Genomic DNA, 21,499 nt, shown 5'->3' on the forward strand with positions numbered 1-21,499 from the left:
GCTCTGCAGAGGGACCTCGACCGACTGGACAGATGGGCAGAGTCCAATGGGATGGCATTCAACAAGGCCAAGTGCCAAGTGCTGCACTTTGGCTACGGCAATCCCATGCAGAGCTACAGGCTGGGGTCGGAGTGGCTGGAGAGCTCCCAAACAGAGAGGGACCTGGGTGTGCTGATCGACAGCCACCTGAATATGAGCCAGCAGTGTGCCCAGGTGGCCAGGAGGGCCAATAGCATCCTGGCCTGCATTAGGAATAGTGTGGCCAGCAGGAGCAGGGAGGTCATAGTGCCCCTGTACTCTGCTCTGGTTAGGCTGCACCTTGAGTACTGTGTCCAGTTCTGGGCCCCTCAGTTTAAGAAGGACATCAAAACACTTGAGCGTGTCCAGAGAAGGGCAACAAGGCTGGTGAGAGGCCTTGAACAGGCTGAGGGAGCTGGGATTGTTTAGCCTGGAGAAGAGGAGGCTCAGGGGTGACCTCATTGCCCTCTACAACTACCTGAAGGGTGGTGGTAGCCAGGAGGGGGTTGGCCTCTTCTCCCAGGCAACCAGCACCAGAACGAGGGGACACAGTCTCAAGCTGTGCCAGGGGAGGTTCAGACTCGAGGTGAGGAGGAAGTTCTTCACCGAGCGAGTCATTCGGCATTGGAACAGGCTGCCCAGGGAGGTGGTTGAGTCATCGACCCTGGAGGCGTTCAAGGGGAGATTGGACGTGGCACTTGGTGCCATGGTCTAGTCATGGGGTCTGTGTTGATAGGTTGGACTCGATGATCCCCGAGGTTCTTTCCAACCTAAGTGATACTGTGATACTGTGATATGTGTTCCTGTGTGACCTGTGCTAGCTTCTATGGTCCTGCTCGGGCACAGGGGTCCCTTCCAACCCATAATATCCTGTGATCCTGTAATTCAGTGATGAATTAATGGCCTACTTACTAGTGTGAGTTCTTACTTTTTGCTTTAGCAGATACTGAGCCACACATTTTGGAAGAGTTTAATCAAAATCCTCATCAAATCCAAATGAGTGGATTTTAAAGAAAGTTTAATTACAGTGGTCAAACCACCCAGCAGGATTTGCTTGATTTGATTAACGTAATGAGGAGCACATTTAATGAGAAATCCATTAATTCATTCAAACAAGTCATTTCATCAGAGGTATTAAGCATCAGACCAGATTACGTACAGCAGAAAATATTCTAGAAAATATTGGCTGAGGTCAAAGTAGTAGTCATGCTGTAATTACAAGATCTCAGCTGTAATCTCTCAGTTGAACTTGGGCAGTGCTCATCATGACTGAAAATGCAGGGTTCAGATTTTAAAAAGCCCCAAAACCACAGGGGTTTACTTCCTTTCTACAGCTAGAATCTCAATCCCTTTCTCTCAGATGTCCAGAAGATTTGGGAACTGGGGTTAAATTCTTTGAGTTTCACATGGTTACACATTATTAGCAAATGATGAAGCAAGAGCTCAAAGGACCCCTCATCCCCACCTCTATCCTTAAAGGAAATTGAGTGTTTATCATTTGCTCCCTCCTGTCCCTGTGATGGTTTTGGGACAGTCTTGTTCCTAATCTGGAATACAGTGGCTTTGGGGGAGAACTATTATTTTCCTTCTGGGGAAGGAAACCTTCTTCTAGGGAAAGAAGAAAAATTGACATCAAGCTGGGAATATATGAGAAAAAGAAGAAAAAGTCTGCTTTACACCTTGCTCTCTACAACTACCTTCTTTAGATACATTTCAGCCCTTTAGTCCAACTGACCTGTTTCATGACCTCTCCACCTGGCCACCCTTCACAGCACCCTTGACCTCAGCTCTCTCCTCACTGGCACTCCTCCAGTGCTCCCTGCTGTATCTCCCAGCAACTGCAAATGCTCTCTCCTATGATGCCTTGACCACTGTTACCTCTTTGCTTCTTGCCATGTTCCTTTGTTTCAGTCCCAAAATTGCCATTCCTTTCCTGCTGTTTTGTAATGTGTCTGTATGGCACTGAAATAACAAGTGTTCTGCTTCTAGGTGTGCTCATCTGCTTGATCACCTTTTGTGGCACAGTGGACTTAAGCTCTATCTGTTGTTCAGGCTTTCATCAGCTACCACCATCAGCAGGTTAATGAGAACAGCTTTGAAGCTATTCCCTAAGTGGACAGGAGATTGAACAAGGAGCTGATAAGAGCACAGGCCCAGTTGCAGGTAAGCTCCTCTAGGGGTAGGTGAATACTGAAGACTGTCATAGAAGTCATATTTTACCACCTGATTATGTCAGCAAGAGTATGGCAGTTTACTGGACAATGTATGTGCCAAGATTCAACTGCAGATTTGGAAGTCTGGATCTAGACCTTCAAGAAAAAAGCTGAAATAGAAAACTAGAGATGTCAAAAATTAGACCTAAGGATTTATTTATTGTATTAATAGAGGATAAGCAAGAAAATAATTCCTACTGAGCTGAAAACAATAATCTGTAGAATATTTTCTGCTGCTTGCCTTTAAACCACAAGGAAACAGGAATAAAACTGTAATCGGAGTCCCTTGTTTTTAGACAAATATTGGTATGTGTCTATATCTGACTGCTGCACACCAACTGGAACCCATGATATTGGCTTATAAACATTTGCACAGGGGAAAGCATTAACAGTGATGATCTCACCACCAGACTCAGCAAGGCCGTTTTGAAGGTAGAGGCAATTCTGTCTTGGAACAAACAACCAAACTCACATATACTGATTCCCTACAGCAGCTGACCCTTGATACCACATTCAGTATCCTTGAGTGGAATCTAGGTGGGAAATCATTGAACACAAACTGGTAGAAGACGCTATCTTAAAATACTTTTCCCACTATCTCCCAGCCTAGCCTTCAAGCAGCCAACTAACCTCACTGAATTTAAAATCTAAAGAGAACAACCCAAGGAACAATATATCTGATTATGTCAGAGTTGTAAGTGGAAATACTGCAGTTTATCTCCATAGGCCTCACAGAAACATATTCTACAAAAGAACCATGAAAACCAACGGATCCTCAGCACATCTATCCCCAAATGCAGCCTACTTCCTACATACCATGTTGCCCTCTCTACCATAGTGAAATCACACTGACAATCAGTGTGTGAAAGAAAAATGTGGTTAATAACAAAAGAATGTTTCCCAAAACAGCCATTCTCCCTCTGATCATTCAGTCCTCACCCTCAAGTGAATCCTCAAAAGAAACTGGAAAGACTAAGATGAGATTAAAATTAATAATTTGATGGGACACCAAAAATTATTGATTACAACAATACTAATTCTAGAGTGTTGCAGCCACTGCTCTGAGGGCAGCTCCTGGACACATGCGGAGTGCATGATTCCTTAGCTGACCAACTCCTTAGCACGCTGTGAAGAGCAAAACAATAACGTTTCATGTGAGCTAAGAACGATATCCTCATGTTGGCATCCTTTGATTGGGACATGCTGCAGAAGCCACCTCCTTAACATGCTGGCACCTCTTATTGGGAAAATATTCTAGTTTATATATGTAGTTGGATTTTACTGGTTAAGTGACTGATAACAAGAGGTACTTTGGAAGCAAGATTTACTTTGGTTAGGGACCTGTAGTTAGGGACTTAGGTTAGGAATGGCTTGTGGGGGTTAGGGCTGCTAGGACTTCTGTTTCTGTTAGTTTGCTACTTCTTCTGGCAAGGGCTTCAGCATAGGGATGATGCAAGGGATATGCTTGGGGCTTCTGTTAGCTGCTTCATCTGTTAAGGGGTTCTGGGACTTCTGTAAGCGGGACTCAAACTCTAACACTAGGGAATCTATAACGCAGCAATAAAAGACTTCTGGGAGGACTTCTGAGATTCTCTGCTCTCTGCATTTCTGGAATCTCATTGCTATACAGCAACAGGATTCATGCCTGCATTGGCCACCCAATGGCCCCCAAAGTGGGGGTACAAGAACAACACTAGAGCATATAAGAATTTACCTTGGACATGACTTGCTGAGCTCAGTTTTTCAGGAGATAATTACCTGTGCATTTCTTCCATTCTGTGTTCAGTAGAGCTGAAGACCTTATTACCACTCCTCTTACTAACATCCCCTCTGTTCCTTTCATCTCAGAGTACCTGACAGATTAATATAATGAAAGTGAACTCAGATAAATTGCTTCTGATTTTTGCTTATCTGGTAATTTGGTAGTTGTGTCCCTGTTTTGTTTCCACCCCCCTGCCCCCCACTTGTATCAGTTTTCCTATCAGGTGTACTGAAAACAGATAGTGCCCCTCTCCACACATATTCCTTTTGAGTGTTATGACTGCTCCCTATTGAAAAAAATACAACCAACCAAACACAAAAACCTTCCCAACCAGACTCCACTTTGAAAATATCAAGCATGGTTCCAGATGTGGCTTCAGTTCTGATTCACAGATTCCTGTTTTTTGAATAGTCACATAGCTTTTAGTGTGATATTATCCAAAGCTCTCAAATTCTAGGAACATAGTTTAACTGGCCAAACATCAGTCACTACTTATAAAAGGCAATGAAGCATTGTTAACTCAGATCTTTGTAAGATGAAAGTGAAATATGATGTGGAGGAGATATATTGTTCAACACAGGACAGGTATGCACCACCCAATCCAGTCAGGCATGAAAATATGTACTGTTGCTTCTCTCTGACACTTTCTAGGTATTGAAATGATCTTGGGCAATACTCATTGCCAAATCAGTATCTTAGGAAGGGACTTGATATAATTTTGTCTAGAAAATTTCAGTGTGCAGTCCCACATGAATGAAAATATATGGACCTACAGAAATTAATGATATGTTTTTTAGGAAGTATTAAATAAGCTAGTACTCAAAGCTCTGAGGTAATATGCAGCTCTGCCACCCTCCATTAAATACCATACACTTCCTCGGGCTTGCAAAAGTGTCAGGCATTGTACTGCTCACACAGCCTGCAGTCCTTGATGCACACATCAGAGTCATTCATTGCAAACCAATATCTAAGTTTTACATCCAGAGCAGAAGTTCTAAACCCTTTTTCTCTCACTCAAAGACACTCAGAGAAAATTCAAGACAGGATTAAGGAAAGGATTTTAAAACCTGTATTTCTCATGTTATGAAATTAGTGGTTATCTGTGACCCTGGCCCCATATAAGACCTGTGACTTCAGCATTACAATGTACAAAGTAAATGTTTACTCCATATGTGCATGTCACCATGGAAAAGATTGGGGGAAAGTATGAAAAGGGTTTTTCGCAGGTGCAAAGGAAAAGCAGGCCCCAATTCTCTTCCTTCTACTCAGATACACATCAAGAAATTGCTTCCAGTAGGCAATTTGGGCTCTGCTGGGCAGTATGAAGATAACTCTCAGCGCTGACAAATAGGAACTGCTAACACAATGTAACCATATGGTCAAAGTGAAATATTTGCCAAGAATCTGAAAGTCTGGGCTTTTAAAGCAGCACTCTATGCTGGCTTGCTGGCTATGCTGGTTTGCAAGCTGCACAAAAGATGGGCACTCAACTGTTGGTCTCACTGCTGGCTCCTAAGAGACCGAACCTGCAGTGCACTGATCCTATGTCCCTATGAGCTGTATATAATTCTTTTATCCCCATTTGGCTGTGCTATTGCAATGAAAGTTTCTGCAAGCAACAGGTGTTTCTGGAGAAGTTAAACAGCTCCAGCCACTCACAGGTCAGTGTTTTACTGTGCCTGGGACACCTGCTCTGGGGCTGATGTCCTCATTCTTCCACACAGTGAGGCTTTGGACTTGACCATTTGATTTTGATGACCAAGAGTTTTCTGTAACATCTTTTTGTGCCACTGCAAATTTGAAGATCTAGGAGCCAGTTGTTGGAAGAAATCCGCAAATTCAGTGATTTAGTAGCTCAACTTCATTTCCCATGCATAAGAGCAGTGTTGGGAATGGTGTGGTTGAAAGGATGAACTGTGAAAATAATGTGAGACAAGGAAGGCCAAGCTGGCAGACAATGAAAACCAGCTTCTACATTCCCAGATGACCTCAAGGTGGCCTCTCAGGTGGCCTCCACAGCACCATGGCAGGGAGAAGCAGCAGGAGCACAGAGCATGTTGAGGGTGAAGTGGCCCTTACCTTCTCGTTCTTCCTCTCCTCAGCCTTGCTGGCAGGGCCAGGGACAAGAGGGCCACCCAGGGGCCCACCACCCACCTCACCATTGAGGTGGGCTGCGCTGACGTTGGGTGGGGTGATGGCGGCAGCAGCGGAGGTGAGTGGGATGAGGGGCCGGGCCCCTGGCGTGGGTGGCTGGTGGCCGTGCTGTGGGGAGACGGAGGGGTGAGGCCGGATGGCTGCTGCTGGCAGGCGGGAGGGAGAGCTGGGTGTCCGCAGGGGTGAGACTGTGGCGGTGGGCCGCTCCGGGGCTGGCACCGGAGAGTGAGCTGTGGAGGGAGGACAAAGCATGGTTAAGCCTCCTATGCACTGCCAGACCTGACCATTCAGTGGGCATTGAACTCACACCCAATGGAGAACTGAGATCTCTTTCACAGAATCACAGCCTCTTTAGCCCAAGCAATCTCAGCCTGCAATTGTTTTTGGCTAAATCTTAGAAATCCTCTTCCAGGCTGCAAAAGGCTTGTCTGCAGTCTCTAAAATGTCTCGTGTTCCCTGGTGATGCAACAGGGCAATAGCTCCACCACCCCTGCCCATGCTTGGAGATAAATAGCAAGCCTACTGTGTTTTTAAAATACCTGATCTCATTTTAGCTGAGCTGTTTTCTGAATGTCTAGAAGCCTTTCCTAACCTAATAAGTTTTGGGGCAATGCAGCATGGGACCTACAGGGTTATACCAGATGATCCACACCAGCCTTGAAGAAGGCAACTAAAAGGAAGGTCTCTTGTTTCAGCCTTAATGAAATGATCAACAGTACATCACTGTGCTGCACAAGATAAATGAAGCAGAAATCCACTGGAGAATTTCTGAGCTCAAACTTATCTCTGCCAGCAAAGTCCCTAGGGGACTATGCAATGCCTTCTAGTCTTGCTGTCCCTGCTGAGCACACCCTGCCTACAAGTACTAGGAACCAGGAATTAGCACTTGTCTGTTTAATGGTGACCATGACACACTGCTGAGGTCAGCTCTCCAGGTCTTCAAAAGCTTGTTGCATGCCTCCTGTTACAGAAAATGTGACAAAGCTCCAGGCCCACTTCCATAATGATGTTGTCTTTGACTTCCAGATTGGTTGATTGCTTAGGTGTAACCTACCTACAGCTCTACCCAAGTATGTGCAGACCAGAAGCCAAGTCTACACTCAGACCTTCACTCACTTAAACAATTCAGTAGTAGGACTAGCTGGAAAATGCCCATTTCACAAATGATTTCAGGGTTTCATAACCTAGTTTAGTTCTGCTTCAGTGCAAATTCGAACCTTTGAACATTTTTCAGCCACTACACAATAGCCTCTATTCTGGTCAGGGCATTCACCTAGGATGTGAAAACAGGATCCAGTCACTGTGCTGTTCTCCTCTGCAGAGAACAGGTCTGGGCAGCTGTCTATTCCCTTTGCAGCCAGAGCAAGGACAGCTTCCTAGCTGAAGTCTGGTTGAACTACATCCACTCCTGACAAAACAGCTCTGAGTCCAACAAATCAGCTTTTCTTTGAACAAGAAAATTTCTGACCCACTCTGATATGCGATTTTCTTACAAATGCATCTGAAGGATGTATTTTCACACAGGAACAGCTGGAGTTTGCTCAGTCTATAACTAAATAACAACGCTAGAACAACTCAAACAGCTATTTTTGGTTTCTGCAGTTAACAACAGCACCCATTACTAGGGATTGAAATGATAAGGAGTGCCATTAATCATACTCACTGCACAGCTGAACACTCCTGCCAGGAGGGAATGTCAGCCTTATACCCTTTTATCCAAAGTGATATGGAAGATGATGAGCCAACGATCGTCAGATTAGGACCTCCAATGTTTACACTGTTCTCCCTTATAGCAATTCCTTGACTCTGAAACATTTCTTTCTATTAATGTTGCTCAAAACAGATCAACCAAGCTCTCATCAATCAGTCTTGAACTTGATGTGATTTTACCATGTAGCATGAAGAAGGGCCTAAAAGTTGTTATTACAGATGCCTTCAAGACTATTATTATTATTAGTCACCCTTTCCCCCTCCCTGAATTACCAAGAACCTACATTAGAAAGTGCAGTTCCTCCTCAGAGAGCCAGACAGGGCACCACTGGTTATCTTGCAGTGATTTCTTCCATCTGATTTTCCTGTTTAGAACCTGTGTGATGATGAGCAATCACTACTGCCACAAATCTAATTTTCCAGGACAGTTAAGCTTGTAGGGTCAAGGTTTTGAACTACTGGCTGCAGGGAGATATGGCTTTCCTAAATTTAGGGGAAAAGCATAATAAGGGAATTTCACTGCAGGTAATTTTGTGCAGAAGATTAATTTGATAGTCATATTAGGTACATTGCTTCTTTCACATAAGAAACACCATTCTTTCATATGATGTTTTCAGACACAAAGGAAACAGAAAGCATGAGAAACAGTAAAATAAATGGCCTGAGAAAAATCAGCTCCAAGCAGAGCTCTCATACTTTGCTCTGTAATTTCATCTGCTTACTGTTACAATATATGCTTTTGCTCTGGGATCTCTGGATCTGGACTGTGCTGCATCAAACATGCCATTAATTAGCAATGCTCACTGAAGGCTATTTTTGTCCTACACTGCTCATATTTCATTTTGGTTGTACTCCTACATTAGTGGCCTTGTCCAAAATTGATTTGTTACTCATGTATACTGCAAGCCAACAGAAACGTGATTTGAATACTGTGCCAGCTTGTCTCTCTTGAAAAGCTTTTCCAAAAGTCAACGCGCATTTCCCCGTCTTGCAGTACTAAAGAGACCTCTTAAGGGTCTCTGGTCCACATTCATTATGGAGAAATTATGATGAGGACATCCATATGGAGAAAAATACTGATAATTACGAAAAATTTCCTGTATTTATCCTAGCAAAGGTTTATTTAATTAAAACAACAGTCTCATCAACCTTCTGGAGGTGCTGGAGAACTCCCTTCTTAGGAGGTTTTGGAACAGCTCTGTGGTCCCTGGGTCATCCTGACTGCCAGCTTCTGGAACTTTAAGATGTCAGAGTGACCTTGAGGATTCTCCCCTTAAATCAAGGAAGGTTCTGGAGGTGCAGCAGAGTAGCACCATGGAAGGAAGCAGTGGGGCATGCCAAATATGTGAGGCAATATGGTCTGTCACCTCCGTTTCAGGACAGTCTGTCTACATGCTGGAGTACCAGAAGCACCCCAATCACTTCCTGAGAGCTTAGCCCAAGAGGAGACATTTCTGCCTTTGATCTGTGTGTGCAGAAGGGCTTTTGGAAGGGTGTGACTTAAGGGGAAATCATCACTTTCTGAACTAGACAAAAAGAGAATAAATCAATTATTCCCCAGTGTGACATAGATGGCATGTGAAGTCCTGCCACTGCTGAGCAGTGGAGACTGCACAGTTCAAGATTCAGATTCACACATGTGTGATTATGTTTTCTTCCCTTTGGTCTGGACTGTGTAGGAGGTGAGATTAGACAGTCATAATGACGGCTTCTGGCTTCAAAAAGTATGAATGCATGACCTTCACTGTGGTGTTATTTCTCATGTGTACTTCCTCTGTTTAGTATCTACGACCTCAGTTTTCAGCAGTCACAGTCCTTACTGGTCTGCCTTTGTAAACACAATGGCTCTTACATCCCTATACAACATAAAGAACAAAATGTTTTAAATTTTGCTGTAAAGTTCCACCAGAGGATTTATTTTACTTTATTCAACATCAGAGCTGTTTAACGTCAGGGAACGGGGAACAAATTGTACTTTAGAAAATTGTGCTGTACATCAGAAAGGGAACCTAGAAAGTACAGAGGCCTCCTGTTGTGAAAAGCTCTTATTCTCATTTAAAAAATGTGGGAGTATTTTTCAGATCTTTTGCTTTATCACTAACACTAGGTCCTGTTCTGCCTAATAAATATCTTTCATCCCTGAAGCCCAGTGAAATGCTTCTTAATTTTAAGTCATGTATTACTTGCCCTGCGATAAGGGCAGTGTTTTCCCATCAGCAAGCCAACTGGATCCAGAACCGTTAATCTCCTCAGTATGCAGGGTGCTTGCTCTCACTCAGATAAATTGTATAAATATTTGTAAACACTATAATCTATTTCAGCTGTAGCAACAGAACAATCTGATAAACACAATGCAGTTCCCAGAGATCAATAGAGGCCCATATATATTACAAGCAAATAAAATGTACTCCAACCTACATTGACTGAGCTGTGACTAATGTGAGAAAGAAAGTTGTGGAGATGGGCAGATCTGAGAGGCTGGTGCTTGAGCGGTATGACATCAACCCTGTTGACCCAGGGCAAGAGGCACCAGTGGGAGTGCACATACCCATCTGCATGGTGTTGCGGGTCTGGCTGGCTTGCTGCTGAGCTGAATACCTCAAGCAGTTATTCAGCTGTGGAGAGGCCGCCTGTAGCTGGGGATGCGTCTGAGGAGCTGTGATAGGAACAACTGGTCTGACAGTTGTGGTGGTGTTGGTATGACCAGCCCCAATGGGGTGGATGGCTCCTGGGGCTCCTTTTGTTGTTGGAACTCCCCCGGCTCCACAGCTCCTGGGCTGCCCAGCTCCTACTGGCACCCTGCATGGAGACAAAGCAGTGTAAACATGCTGCAGAGATCCTGATATATCTAGCCACAACACTGATAAGCACCTCAGATTGCTCGGGGGGGGGGGAGTGGGGTGGGGGGTGTTGATGTGATACCCTCTCAGATGTTAAACTGAGATTATACGTTTATTTTTATAGGACACAGTTGTAAGATGATGGAAGACATTTTCATCCCTTTATCCTATGTGGGAAGAAGTCCAGGGTAAAAATGGAAAAGATCCCATTACTTTTTTTCTTAAGCTACATTTCTATCTGGATAGTTTCTAATAAAGCCACAAATCTAAATTCAGAAGTAATGGGTATCTCCCAAATGCCATTTTGTGAGAAAGAGGCTATTTCACAGACACTAATGGAGTGATAATTAAACCAGATATTTTCTTATGACTGAACCTGCATACAGCCCCATAGGGAGAAAAAAAGATGGATAACAAATCTCTGTGTGTTTGTTGAAGGGGACTGAAAAGCAGCAGAGTTGGCAGGCTTTGGCGTAGCCGAGCACTTAACCTACCAATGTAACCAGCCCTACCTTAGACTTGCTAAAAAAATGCAAAAGGGAAGGGAATGCAGCTGACCTTACTGAAAATTCAAACAGTAATTTACCCCTCTTTCACTGCTCACTTGAACTATGTGTACAGTTTGTATTTCATAAAAAGTGTCTGGGTAGAGCTCAGAGGGAAGGAGCAAGGCTCTTTCTCCTATGCAAGGAGTTCAGCCCCCTTACCACCAAGACAGAAACTCTCTGACCAGGGCAGGAGGACACTGGGGAGGACAGAAGGACACCAGTGGACAAAGGCAGCTGCTGCTCAGCAGCTCTCTCTCTAAGTTTCTTTCTCAGGTTTCTTACTAATTTTCTTCCACCAGCAGTAGATGTCATGAAACAGAGATATAATTCTGTGCTGTTCTCTCCCAGGCTATTCCACGTGACAAGGTCCTCCACCAGGGAAAAAAGAGTGTAAAGAATATCATGCAGAAAAAAAATACAGCGGAGAAAATGAAAATGAGACAGTGCAGAAGGTTAGTAAGCAGGGAAAGGATAATAGAAAGGGTACAAGGCCTAACTATGAGGGGTGGGAGAACATATGAGGCCTCAGAACTGTTTTGTGGGACCACAGAGTGGAGAAAAGCAGAAAGATGGATTATGCCGAAAAATCTGGTATGATTAAGAGAACAAGAAAGATAGAAGTAGTAACCCTAAGAGAATAATGGAAACGAGAAGAGCTAAAAGAGTGAAATTCTGATAGAGATCAAAACATAGCTTGGAAGATACAATACAAAAGTACAAAAGACAGTCATCCCTTCAGTGCAATCCCCTCCCCCCTCAAAATCAGAGGAGGAAAAACAGGTCTGCAGTGTCACTAACTTCACTCATCTCATGGTACAAAGTATGCCTGGATTAGATTTTTCTAAATGAATCTGGTTTGATTTGGGTTTTTTATGGCTTTTTCTTTTAATCTTTTTTTTTTTTTTTTTTTAATTTCAATTAATTTGTTTTAAATCAGCCACCAGGTAGGGAAGAGCTGGGAATCCCACCAGATGGAAATCTTGACTGTCTGTCATCTGCTGTGAAGTGCTGGCAGGGTAGTAGCAAGGTTCAGCTGGAGCTGACTTGGCCATCTGCACTAGACTGAGTTTGCCAGAGAAGCACACCTAAGAGAGAGCTGTGTTCAGGCAAATAAGCACACTGACATGTACAGAAACTATCTTTGACTCCCACAGAGCTGGACAGACATTGGACGTGGTAGTTTCCCTGTTGTGCTGTGCCTGTCCGTCCATCTAAAGGGCCTTTTTTCCACCATACTCTGTGCACATGTGTGCTCTGGCACCTTATAATTCTAGGTCAGTGCTAGTAAATTCATTGGCAGCATCTTTTTCTTGGGTTTTATAGGGAGTGTCACAAAAACATTTATGAATGTGTATTGTTGTCAATTTGTATTGTTGTCAAAGGGGAACAAAGTACATTGAAAGTGCAGCAAATAGGAGATTTTGTTGCTATCAAATTTATCACACTGAGGATGATTTATGGAGAAAATTAGCTCACAGGATCATAAAAATAATCATAAAGCTGCTCTTGGGTTTTGTAGAAAGCACTTTTGCCCTTTAGCACTTCTCTCTGTCTTGTTCTAGCTGTGACATGCTGCATTTAATAAAGTCTTGCTGATTCAGATCACCAACCCTTCAGCACAAACTTCTTTACTAATTAAGACCTGAAGAGGAAAGGAGTGAAGACAGCCAAGGGGCTCTATAAAATCAGGTAAATACATTTAAATTGATGAACAGTGAAGAACTCATGAATTAATGGTGTGGGGGTTTTGTTTGTTTGTTTGGGTTTTGTTGCTCTTGTTGTTTTTGTGGGTTTGGTGTTGTGGTTTGGTGGTGTTGCATTTTGGATTTTGTTTTGGTTTTAACCCAAAATGCAATACTAGAACTGTTATCAGGCTTAGTTATTGTCTTCTATTTTATTCTTAACTTTTGGTTTTGCCTAGTCCACATATTACAAAACACTGTGGCAATTTAGGCAGGGTGCCTCCTACTGCTGCCATACAAGATACACCTCTGGTGCCCCAGTGTAGTGGTTTGAGCCTTAACTGGGAGTTAAAAGCTCAAATGGGGAAAAGGCTGAGAATCTATTCCCCACTCCCCCCCACCTCCCTCCAAACAGAGAGGGAAAAAAAAAGGGGTAAGGAGCAAATCCACTAAACAACAATCTGGAGTCAGCTTGGAAGTAGAGAAGCGAAGAATTTTTCTTTAAACTATATATATGACAGTAACAGGAAAAGTTCACAAGGGCAAGGAACAAGAATGGATGGGAGTGGGACAGAAAAGAATAATACAAAACCAGTCTTTCTCTGAGGAGGCGCAGAGGCAGCAGGGAAAAGGATCAGGTCCGGCCACGTGGCTGAGGAGAGAGAGGGCAGCTGCAGTAGCTCTCATTCAGCGGAGGCAGGAGCCAAAAAGGAGATCCAACAGCTATGATGTCCTGCTTTTTATACCCTAGCTGGGCAGGGAGGGGGGAGTGGAACAGACTCAGCTTTCCCAGGGCGAAACGCCCTGCAGGGAGGGTAAAGTACCCGCAAGCCCTCCGCCCTGCTTTGTTTTTTTGTTTTCAGAAAAGGGCGTTAACCCACCACACCCAGCTGTCCAGCCCAGTGGGTGGACACAGGAAGCTGTGTATTTCATCCCCATAATATCCTGCTCCCTATAAATCTATCAGCAAGGTCTCACACTTCCTCTTTCTTCCCTCGCTGCTCCTGTGGGAGATGGTCCCTATCTGGTAATGGAAAGGAAATTATCTCAAGGCCTCTTGTGCCTGGCTAAGCCTAATGCCAAGAGAAAGGGGAAGGGCAATCTCAGATCTGGCCAGCTGAGATTAGTGTAACAGTGGAAGGGGAGGAAGAAAGAGCCCTGGGGGTTTTGGGTGTACCCTCAGGTAGGGAGAAGGGAGACTTCTGGGCATGCTTTGGGACCTTCTTTTGTCACTGTGCTTGTAGTTCTCTGTTAAAACACTCACTGCTTTTCCATTTAAGCTTTCCATCACTTCTGCAATCTGTTTGTGTCTCATTCATTTTTCTGCCCTGGTGGGAGGCAAGGGAGGATCTGCCTTCCAACTCACCACAAACACAAAATGAAGATGGAACAAAACTGGATCATTTTTTCAAGACCAATACTGACAGAGTTGTGAGGTGTCTTTCTTGGGTGAGGAATGAAAGATGGTGGAGACCATGTGCATGTGGGAGGAGAGACTGAGAGAATTTCAGAAGTGAGTTTAGTTTGCAAACCTGTGATTGCTCTAAGGGAGACATAGGCATAAACATGGCAACATTCAAATGTAAGGAGCATGTGGGGCAAAACAGTCTGTGACACACTGATGAACTTTGTTCTCAGCTTGCAGACTATTTAAGAGTGGGCTCTAGGCCAGAAGCAACCTTTGATTTGGTGTTGTCCAGTATTGAATTCTGACAAATGACATTCCTCCCCAAACATGCTATTATTTTCCTTTTCTCATCTTCTGTAGCTGAGACAAAGGTAGCTAAAATCAGACACTTTACTGAACTCCCCTGCTACTTTTGAATTTTAATGGTTCAACATTAGTCCAGATCCAAACAATGAAAAATCTTTCATTTAAGGAAACAAAATCTGCATGAAGAGCTACGGAAAAGTAAGACACAAACATTCCTTAGTTTATCTCCAATACATGCCCAGTAATTTGATAATAATCAAAATATCATTTGCCAACAGGTTCTTTACAATAGCAAAATTAGGCTCATCAGAATTTGTAATGACAAATAACACAACGACTGAAGTCTTCTGAGAACATGGATAGTCCCAATGCTACAACCAGCAAGATCTGCTAGCCAAGTCTACAATGTCACCAGAAAATTTCTGGAAGAGGAACGTGATTTAAAAGCAGAGCTATGCTGTTTTCAGCATCCTCCAGACACAGAATCCCTCTCAGCCTCAGCTCAAGCACCTTGGTCAGTGGTCCTCACCTTGAAACAGGCGTGACATAGTTTCCTGGAAAGACGCCGGACATGCCACTCCTCAGAGACGTTCCCTTGAACCAGCCGTCCTGGCACTTCTCAATGACCCGGTACATCTCACCTTTGCGGAGCTCCAGCTCATCATTCTTCTGAGGCTTGTAGGCATACAGGGCTAGGTAGCTGCAGGGAGAGGTTACACCAGAAGAAAGCACACAGCTGACATCAATTACCACCTGTCCTGCTTCTACTCCAGCCTTGCAGAGGAGAAAGTGAGCAGAAACCCTTCTCAGAAATGGTGGTTAGAAAGGGACACCATTACAGCACACCAAATAAAGAATGGCAGAGACAAGGTCAGCTGGATGCTAAGACTGTAAGGGAATAACTAATGAGATTAAAGGGAGGGGGTAATTTAGAAATCATAGGATATAATTCTTGCTCAGGAACAACCAAACCAAAACACTGCTACACAGCAGCATTGAAGTTAAGGAATTAGCAGCAGTTTCAGAAGGACAAGGTAATTATAGAAGCAGCCAGAGTAAGCAGGACTTGAGTAGGAAGGTTTTGCAAGGCTAACATTTAAATGAAGTATAAATTCATATGCTTGAGGGCGCATACAAGCCACCCTGCTCTGGACTTTCAGAAACAACTTTTTTTATGGGTAGGATACTTCAAAAACATTGAAGGGAGCTTTTCTTGCAGCTTTCTCAATGGTATTTATGCTGGCCAGTTTTAGAAACAACACACCAAACTGATCTGGTTCTGATCTGGTGTGGTAATTCCTGTCTTATGGGGGTAAACTAGAAAGTGACTGGGGGCCAGATTCTGAAAAGAGATTTTTAATTAAGTGAAGTTGTAGAATTTGGCTTTGAACATTTTGCATGCGAGTATTCTACTAACTCTTTAATGCAGAACTTTTTATTTATTTAATTACAGCTTTTATTTATTCCCTTTGTTTAGAACCCTTCTTTTTATCTCTCTTTTGTTCTTCTGTTACTACTTCAGGGATGTGTCTAATGTTGTGAAATGACTACAACTTAAAGTCCCTAAAGATATTCTTTCTGTTTAGAGAGATCCTTGTTGAAAATTAAGAATGATTGCTTGCACTTTGGGAAATAACAGAAAGCTGGGCTAGGATAGTAAAAATACACACACAGAGACAACAACAGGTTTTTTGTAAATATCAGCTAGGTTTTTTTTTTTTTTCTGGTATTGTCACCTTTGTACAAATGCAAAAAGAGATTTCTGGTAATTCTTGATCAAAGTTGTGCCTTCTTGATTTTTATTTTTGATTTTAATTTGTGCCTTATGGGCAGTGCAGAAAGATTAGGACAAATGGGGAAACACTTACAGAAAGTGCATTTACACTACAAAGTGCAGCAGAATGCTCTTAGGCTCAGGGGTGGGTGAGAAGAGGCCTGCTGCCCACCTTATAGCAGTGCACCATAGAAATAATGGAAACTATAACCACTGTGATTGTAGACTTGCAGCAAATAAAAATGATACATGGCTTTTTACTTATGCTTTTCAGGAAGTATAATAGAGAATAAATCCTGTTAGTTTTCCTGATTCTACTCCTTTATAGTACCGGTAGATTTCTTTATTTTTATTCTGAAGGCAGTAAATAAACTGCAGTAATGAGCAGAATATGAAATATTTGGTAACAGCTCCTTGGGGCATACTTAGGCTGATGTGCCTGGCTCTGTTTACCACATGCATGGGGGTACAAAGACCTAATCAGAAACTGTATTTCAGTAGTTGACAGATGGGAGAAACCATCCTGTGCATCCTTTGCTTAGTTTATACAGTCAGGTGGGCCTATGCAAGCCTGTAGCTGTTCACCTGATGGAAAACATGCAGCTACACATGAACTGAAGAACATTAAAATGCATTACCTTCGCATGAAATATGGTTGCATGCTTCAGTGCTAATGCTTCAGCACTGTTTTCTGCTAGGACATAAAGTGCCAGACTGCACTCACTCATGGGAGCAGAAAGTGTGGCTTTGAGGGGCAGCCCTTTTAAAGTTGCAGTTTACACAGGGCTCATATTCAGAACTATGTATAAAGTAGAAGGTCAAGGACAGAGCCTTTTAGATATACCCACTTAGACCTTTCCCCAGAGGGCTACATGTAATAATGTAATTTACAGGTTGAGATGCTGGAAGAAGGTGCAAGGAAAATTGCCCTAAGTGAATCATAGGCTGCTTTCCCTTGCAGCTATCTCCAGCTCTCCTTCTAGCTTCTTTCTGTTCATCTCTCTGCAAATTCCCTTGACTCAGCCTCCAGTAAGTCTGAATATCCAACATTATAATAAGCCTGAACATTCTCTGGAGAGGATATCAGAATCCTTGCAGAGACTAAAAGAAGGTGTACCACAGGCCAGCACAGACTTCTGACCAATCTCTGTGTGGCTAAACTGATGAAAACTTGTATGTGATAACCACACAGTGTGACCCTCGGACAATGGAGATGATCAGTGCTTCCTTTGTGGTGGTGTGATCCCACCACTTAGAATAGAATAGATTAGAATAGAATAAACCAGGTTGGAAGAGACCTTTGAGATCGAGTCCAACTGATCATCCAATACTATCTAATCAACTAAACCATGGCACCGAGCACCCCACCCAGTCACTTGCTAAACACTTTCAGTGATGGTGACTCCACCACCTCCCTGGGCAGCCCATTCTGATGGCCAGGGGGCACATGCAGCCCAGTAGGCAACCATATCCTCTGCTGCATCGAAAGAAGTGTGACCAGCAGGATGAGAGAAATGATTCTGCACCTCTGCTCTGCTCTCATGAGACCCCTTGTGTGGGGCAGTAAGGGTGCTTGTCCCTGAGGTTTTATTTTATTAGTCTGCAAAGAGACAGTGGCTTCTTCAAGCACAGAGACAGGCCCAGCCTGGGTCCACTGCCTGGCCACCTGCCACATGAGGACAAAAGTACACCCTTCGTGCTATCTGAGAGGGGGCTGAGGGAGAGCTAGCAGGGTGTTTACTCTCACACACAGCTGAAAAAATTCAGGGAGCTTCCCTCCTCAGAAAGTGTTTCTGAGCTTTTCCTCTGGCAGGGAATCATGCCCAGTGATCACATTTGCTGAGGTTGATTTTGTCTTAAGCCAAAGCCTTTAGACATTTCAGTGTTCTCTTAAAATTAAGTGTGAAACTTCACCAGTAAATCCTCTACAACCAAGAATAATGTGTGAAAACAACAATCTGAAATCTTGCAAAATAAAACAGCAAGTTATTCTGGGCTATGTGAAACAGTGAGGCTAAGGGTTAGGGAGCAAGACCTAAAAGAAGCCAAAATGTTTATTCTAAGTTCCCTAAAAAAAAAAAAAAGGCCTAAGAGAGAAAGTAGCTCATGTTCTTGGCCTAGGGGAGCTGCCTATGACTACTTATAACTCAGAAGCCCCAGGGCTCTGCTTAGGGTTGTACGCCCACAGTTCTCCTACAGTTTTCAGATTACACTTTCTTTTTGACTGGAACTTGGCTCACAAATGCAAAATGACAGACTGGAGTATGAGGCTGCTTCACGAGGGAGATGACAGGAGAAGCATGGGAGTGGGAGCGGGAGGCCTGCTCAGCCATGGAGGCAGGGGCATTGACAGTGAGCTGGCAAATGTCCTGATTCAGCAGCTAAATACTGGAAATACTGCCAGTTACTGCTTCCCAGTCGGAGCAATGCGTGAAATAAATTTGTGCCTCACTATGTGCTACACAACTGCACAAGGTAACCACAGGGTGATGATGAGACCTCTCCGTTGGGCAATCAGTGATGTGTGGTATCCTTCAGGTATGAAGATCTCACCTTGGCAGCAAGAACAAATTTGTTTTGGTTCTATTCCAACTCCCCTATTCCCCTCAAAGCAGATTTGCTATGTTAGTTTGGTATTTATTTGTAGATTCAGACCTTGTTTTAGCCTGTGATGGTTTAAGCCTTAACTGGGAGTTAAGAGTTCAGGGGCAAGGCTGAGAAACTCTCCCCCACTCCCCCCTCCCAACAGAGAGGGGGAAAAAAAAAGGAAGGGGCAAATCCACCAAACAATAATTTGGAGTCGGCTTGGAAGTAGAGAGGTAAAGCGTTTTCTTTAAACTGTATATATATAAAACAATAACAGGAAAGGAGGAAAAGTTCACAAGGGCAAGGAACAAGGATGGATGGGAGTGGGACAAAAAACGAATAACACAAAATCAGTCTCTAAAGAGGCACGAAGGCAACAGGGAGAAGGATCAGGTCCGACTACGTGGCAGAGGAGCAGGAAAGCAGCCGCAGTAGCTCTCATCCAGGGGAGGCAGGAGCAAAAAGCCCCTAATACCTGTAATGCCCTGCTTTTTATACCCTAGCTGGGCAGGGAGGGGGGAGTGGAACAGACTCAGCTTAAAAGGGGGAAAACGCCCTGCAGGGAGAGCAAAGTACCCACAAATCCTCCACCCTGCTTTGTTTTTTGTTTTCAGAACAGGTGTTAACCCACCACATAGCCATATTATAGAATTACAAAATACTGGTGTGCACATGCATGGGTGTCTATATATAGTTGTACTGCTTTCACAAGGTATATGTGATGAGAAGAATGGCTTCAGTAGTTCAACTAGACAGGTACCAGATAAACCAAGCAGAATAACATTCTGTTACTCTACACATTATTCTGTAAATCCATATGCCCATGACACAAAGCTCGTTTGTTATAAGCTTTGTTTATGGCACTAAAATGCAACTGGGTAGTTTTGGTTTTTTTCTGGTTAATGATGAATGTATCAGGTATGTGATTGCATGGGACTGCACCTCTACAAAAGCTTTAAATAAAGGAAATTTCTGTAGTTGAGAGGCATTCTGTTTGCTTCATGGTGATTCATAGAGCTATAATAACTGCATAAAGGGCTCACAGAGAAAGGGGGAAGTCTTGTCTTTCTCTACTCATTTTTCAGCTTCAGCTGAGGCTGGGCCATGTATGAAATGGTGATCTCTCTCTTTTCAGAGTGCTCTTGTGCACAGATCAGGCTGTCAGATTTCAAACACATGCACACACATGCACACGATTGGAAACAAAGAGTATGCAGTGACTGAGATGAGCTGCTTACATATTGAGAGGGAGCTGAACCTTCGGTGGTGTTCCCTGATCTCCAATTATTGCACTTGTCCTGGGACCAGCCACTGTGGTTGCTCCAATTGAAGAGGAATCCTGAAAACACACAAAGAAGAACATACAGGGATTGAGACAAGGCTCAGAGGAAAAATCATTACGTTTTATCAATTCACAGACTTTCTGAGGTCATGGTATTACATTTAAAAATATTCTTTTAGCCTTACACATTTGAAAGATACTTTTCTGACACAAAGGATATTAAAGCTATTAGCAGCATTTCCATTTACCTGTACCTTGTGTGCAGAACTTAAAAGTTTTAGAATAACAAAACAAGTCAACTCCTCAGTAAAATTAGTTGAACATGTACATCTCTGCAATAGTACCTTTGATAAAAGGACGCTTTCCCCCTCCAAAGATTGTTTTTATATTTGTACTCTTTTGGTTCATGGTTATGGATAGAGAAGAAGATATATTCAATTTACAAAACACAGCCTCATTTTTGTGAACAATCAGGAATATTCTTCTTGTGAAAAAGGTGACAACAGAACAGCAGTACCTCTGAATGGAGAAAGCAGGAGTCCAATCTGCTTTCAACACAGCAAATAGATACCCACTCTTATTTGAGAACTGATCTTTCTCAGCTATTAATGTTGGAAGGCAATTCTAAATGCAATCATTCATCTTGCAAAGCTTAATACTCAGCAAATGTATGTAGGGCAGGGTCTTTTGAGTTGTGTCACCAAAGTTCTTGTTCATCCATGTCAAAACTGAATCCTGACTGGAAACTTCTCCTGAAGCAATGCCAAGGCCTGTAGCAACAGATCTTTGCTGCAAAGACAGGCTAGAGCTGGGCTGATGGGACTTGTAACAGTTTGTGTGAGAAAAAGACTTTTTTCAGTAAAGCTAAGCAAATGCCACATGTGCATCCATACACAGAGTGGCTCTACAAAGTAAGATCTAAATGTTATGCACAAATTCCAGATTCAGACAGAGCCTGTAATATACAACAAAGATTCTGAGCAGTTCACAAACCTCCAGTCCAGCTTTTCTGCTTCTAAATGCTAACGAACAGTAAATATTGACTTATTTTAGGAACAGAAACATTAGGACATTTTTTGCACTTAGAAAACAAGATGCCGAATTAAACCCCTCACACATTACTACTTAATTAATGGATTCCAAAGTCACCTTATTCCAAATAACCCATATAATTATTACAGTGCCATGACCTGATAGTGCATTGCTAAGCTATATT

General features: G+C 43.2%; 1 protein-coding gene across 2 annotated transcripts in view; it reads right to left on the bottom strand.

Annotated features, from left to right (window-relative positions):
• SH3RF3 (SH3 domain containing ring finger 3) overlaps positions 1 to 21,499 on the bottom strand; it is a 297,393-nt gene that overhangs the window by 37,978 nt on the left and 237,916 nt on the right. For both annotated transcript variants that reach the window (XM_068137394.1, XM_068137405.1), the window contains exons 5-8: positions 20,240 to 20,340; positions 15,171 to 15,341; positions 10,406 to 10,656; positions 6,073 to 6,377 (exon numbers count right to left, since the gene is read on the bottom strand). In XM_068137394.1, coding sequence (XP_067993495.1) covers positions 6,073 to 6,377; positions 10,406 to 10,656; positions 15,171 to 15,341; positions 20,240 to 20,340 — 828 coding nt within the window. The remainder of the gene's footprint in view (positions 1 to 6,072; positions 6,378 to 10,405; positions 10,657 to 15,170; positions 15,342 to 20,239; positions 20,341 to 21,499) is intronic.

This window comes from Melanerpes formicivorus, unplaced genomic scaffold, assembly GCF_026170545.1.
Source record: "Melanerpes formicivorus ecotype bairdi unplaced genomic scaffold, bMelFor1.0.p_v2 SCAF_1, whole genome shotgun sequence".
In the NCBI taxonomy this organism is placed as follows: domain Eukaryota; kingdom Metazoa; phylum Chordata; class Aves; order Piciformes; family Picidae; genus Melanerpes; species Melanerpes formicivorus.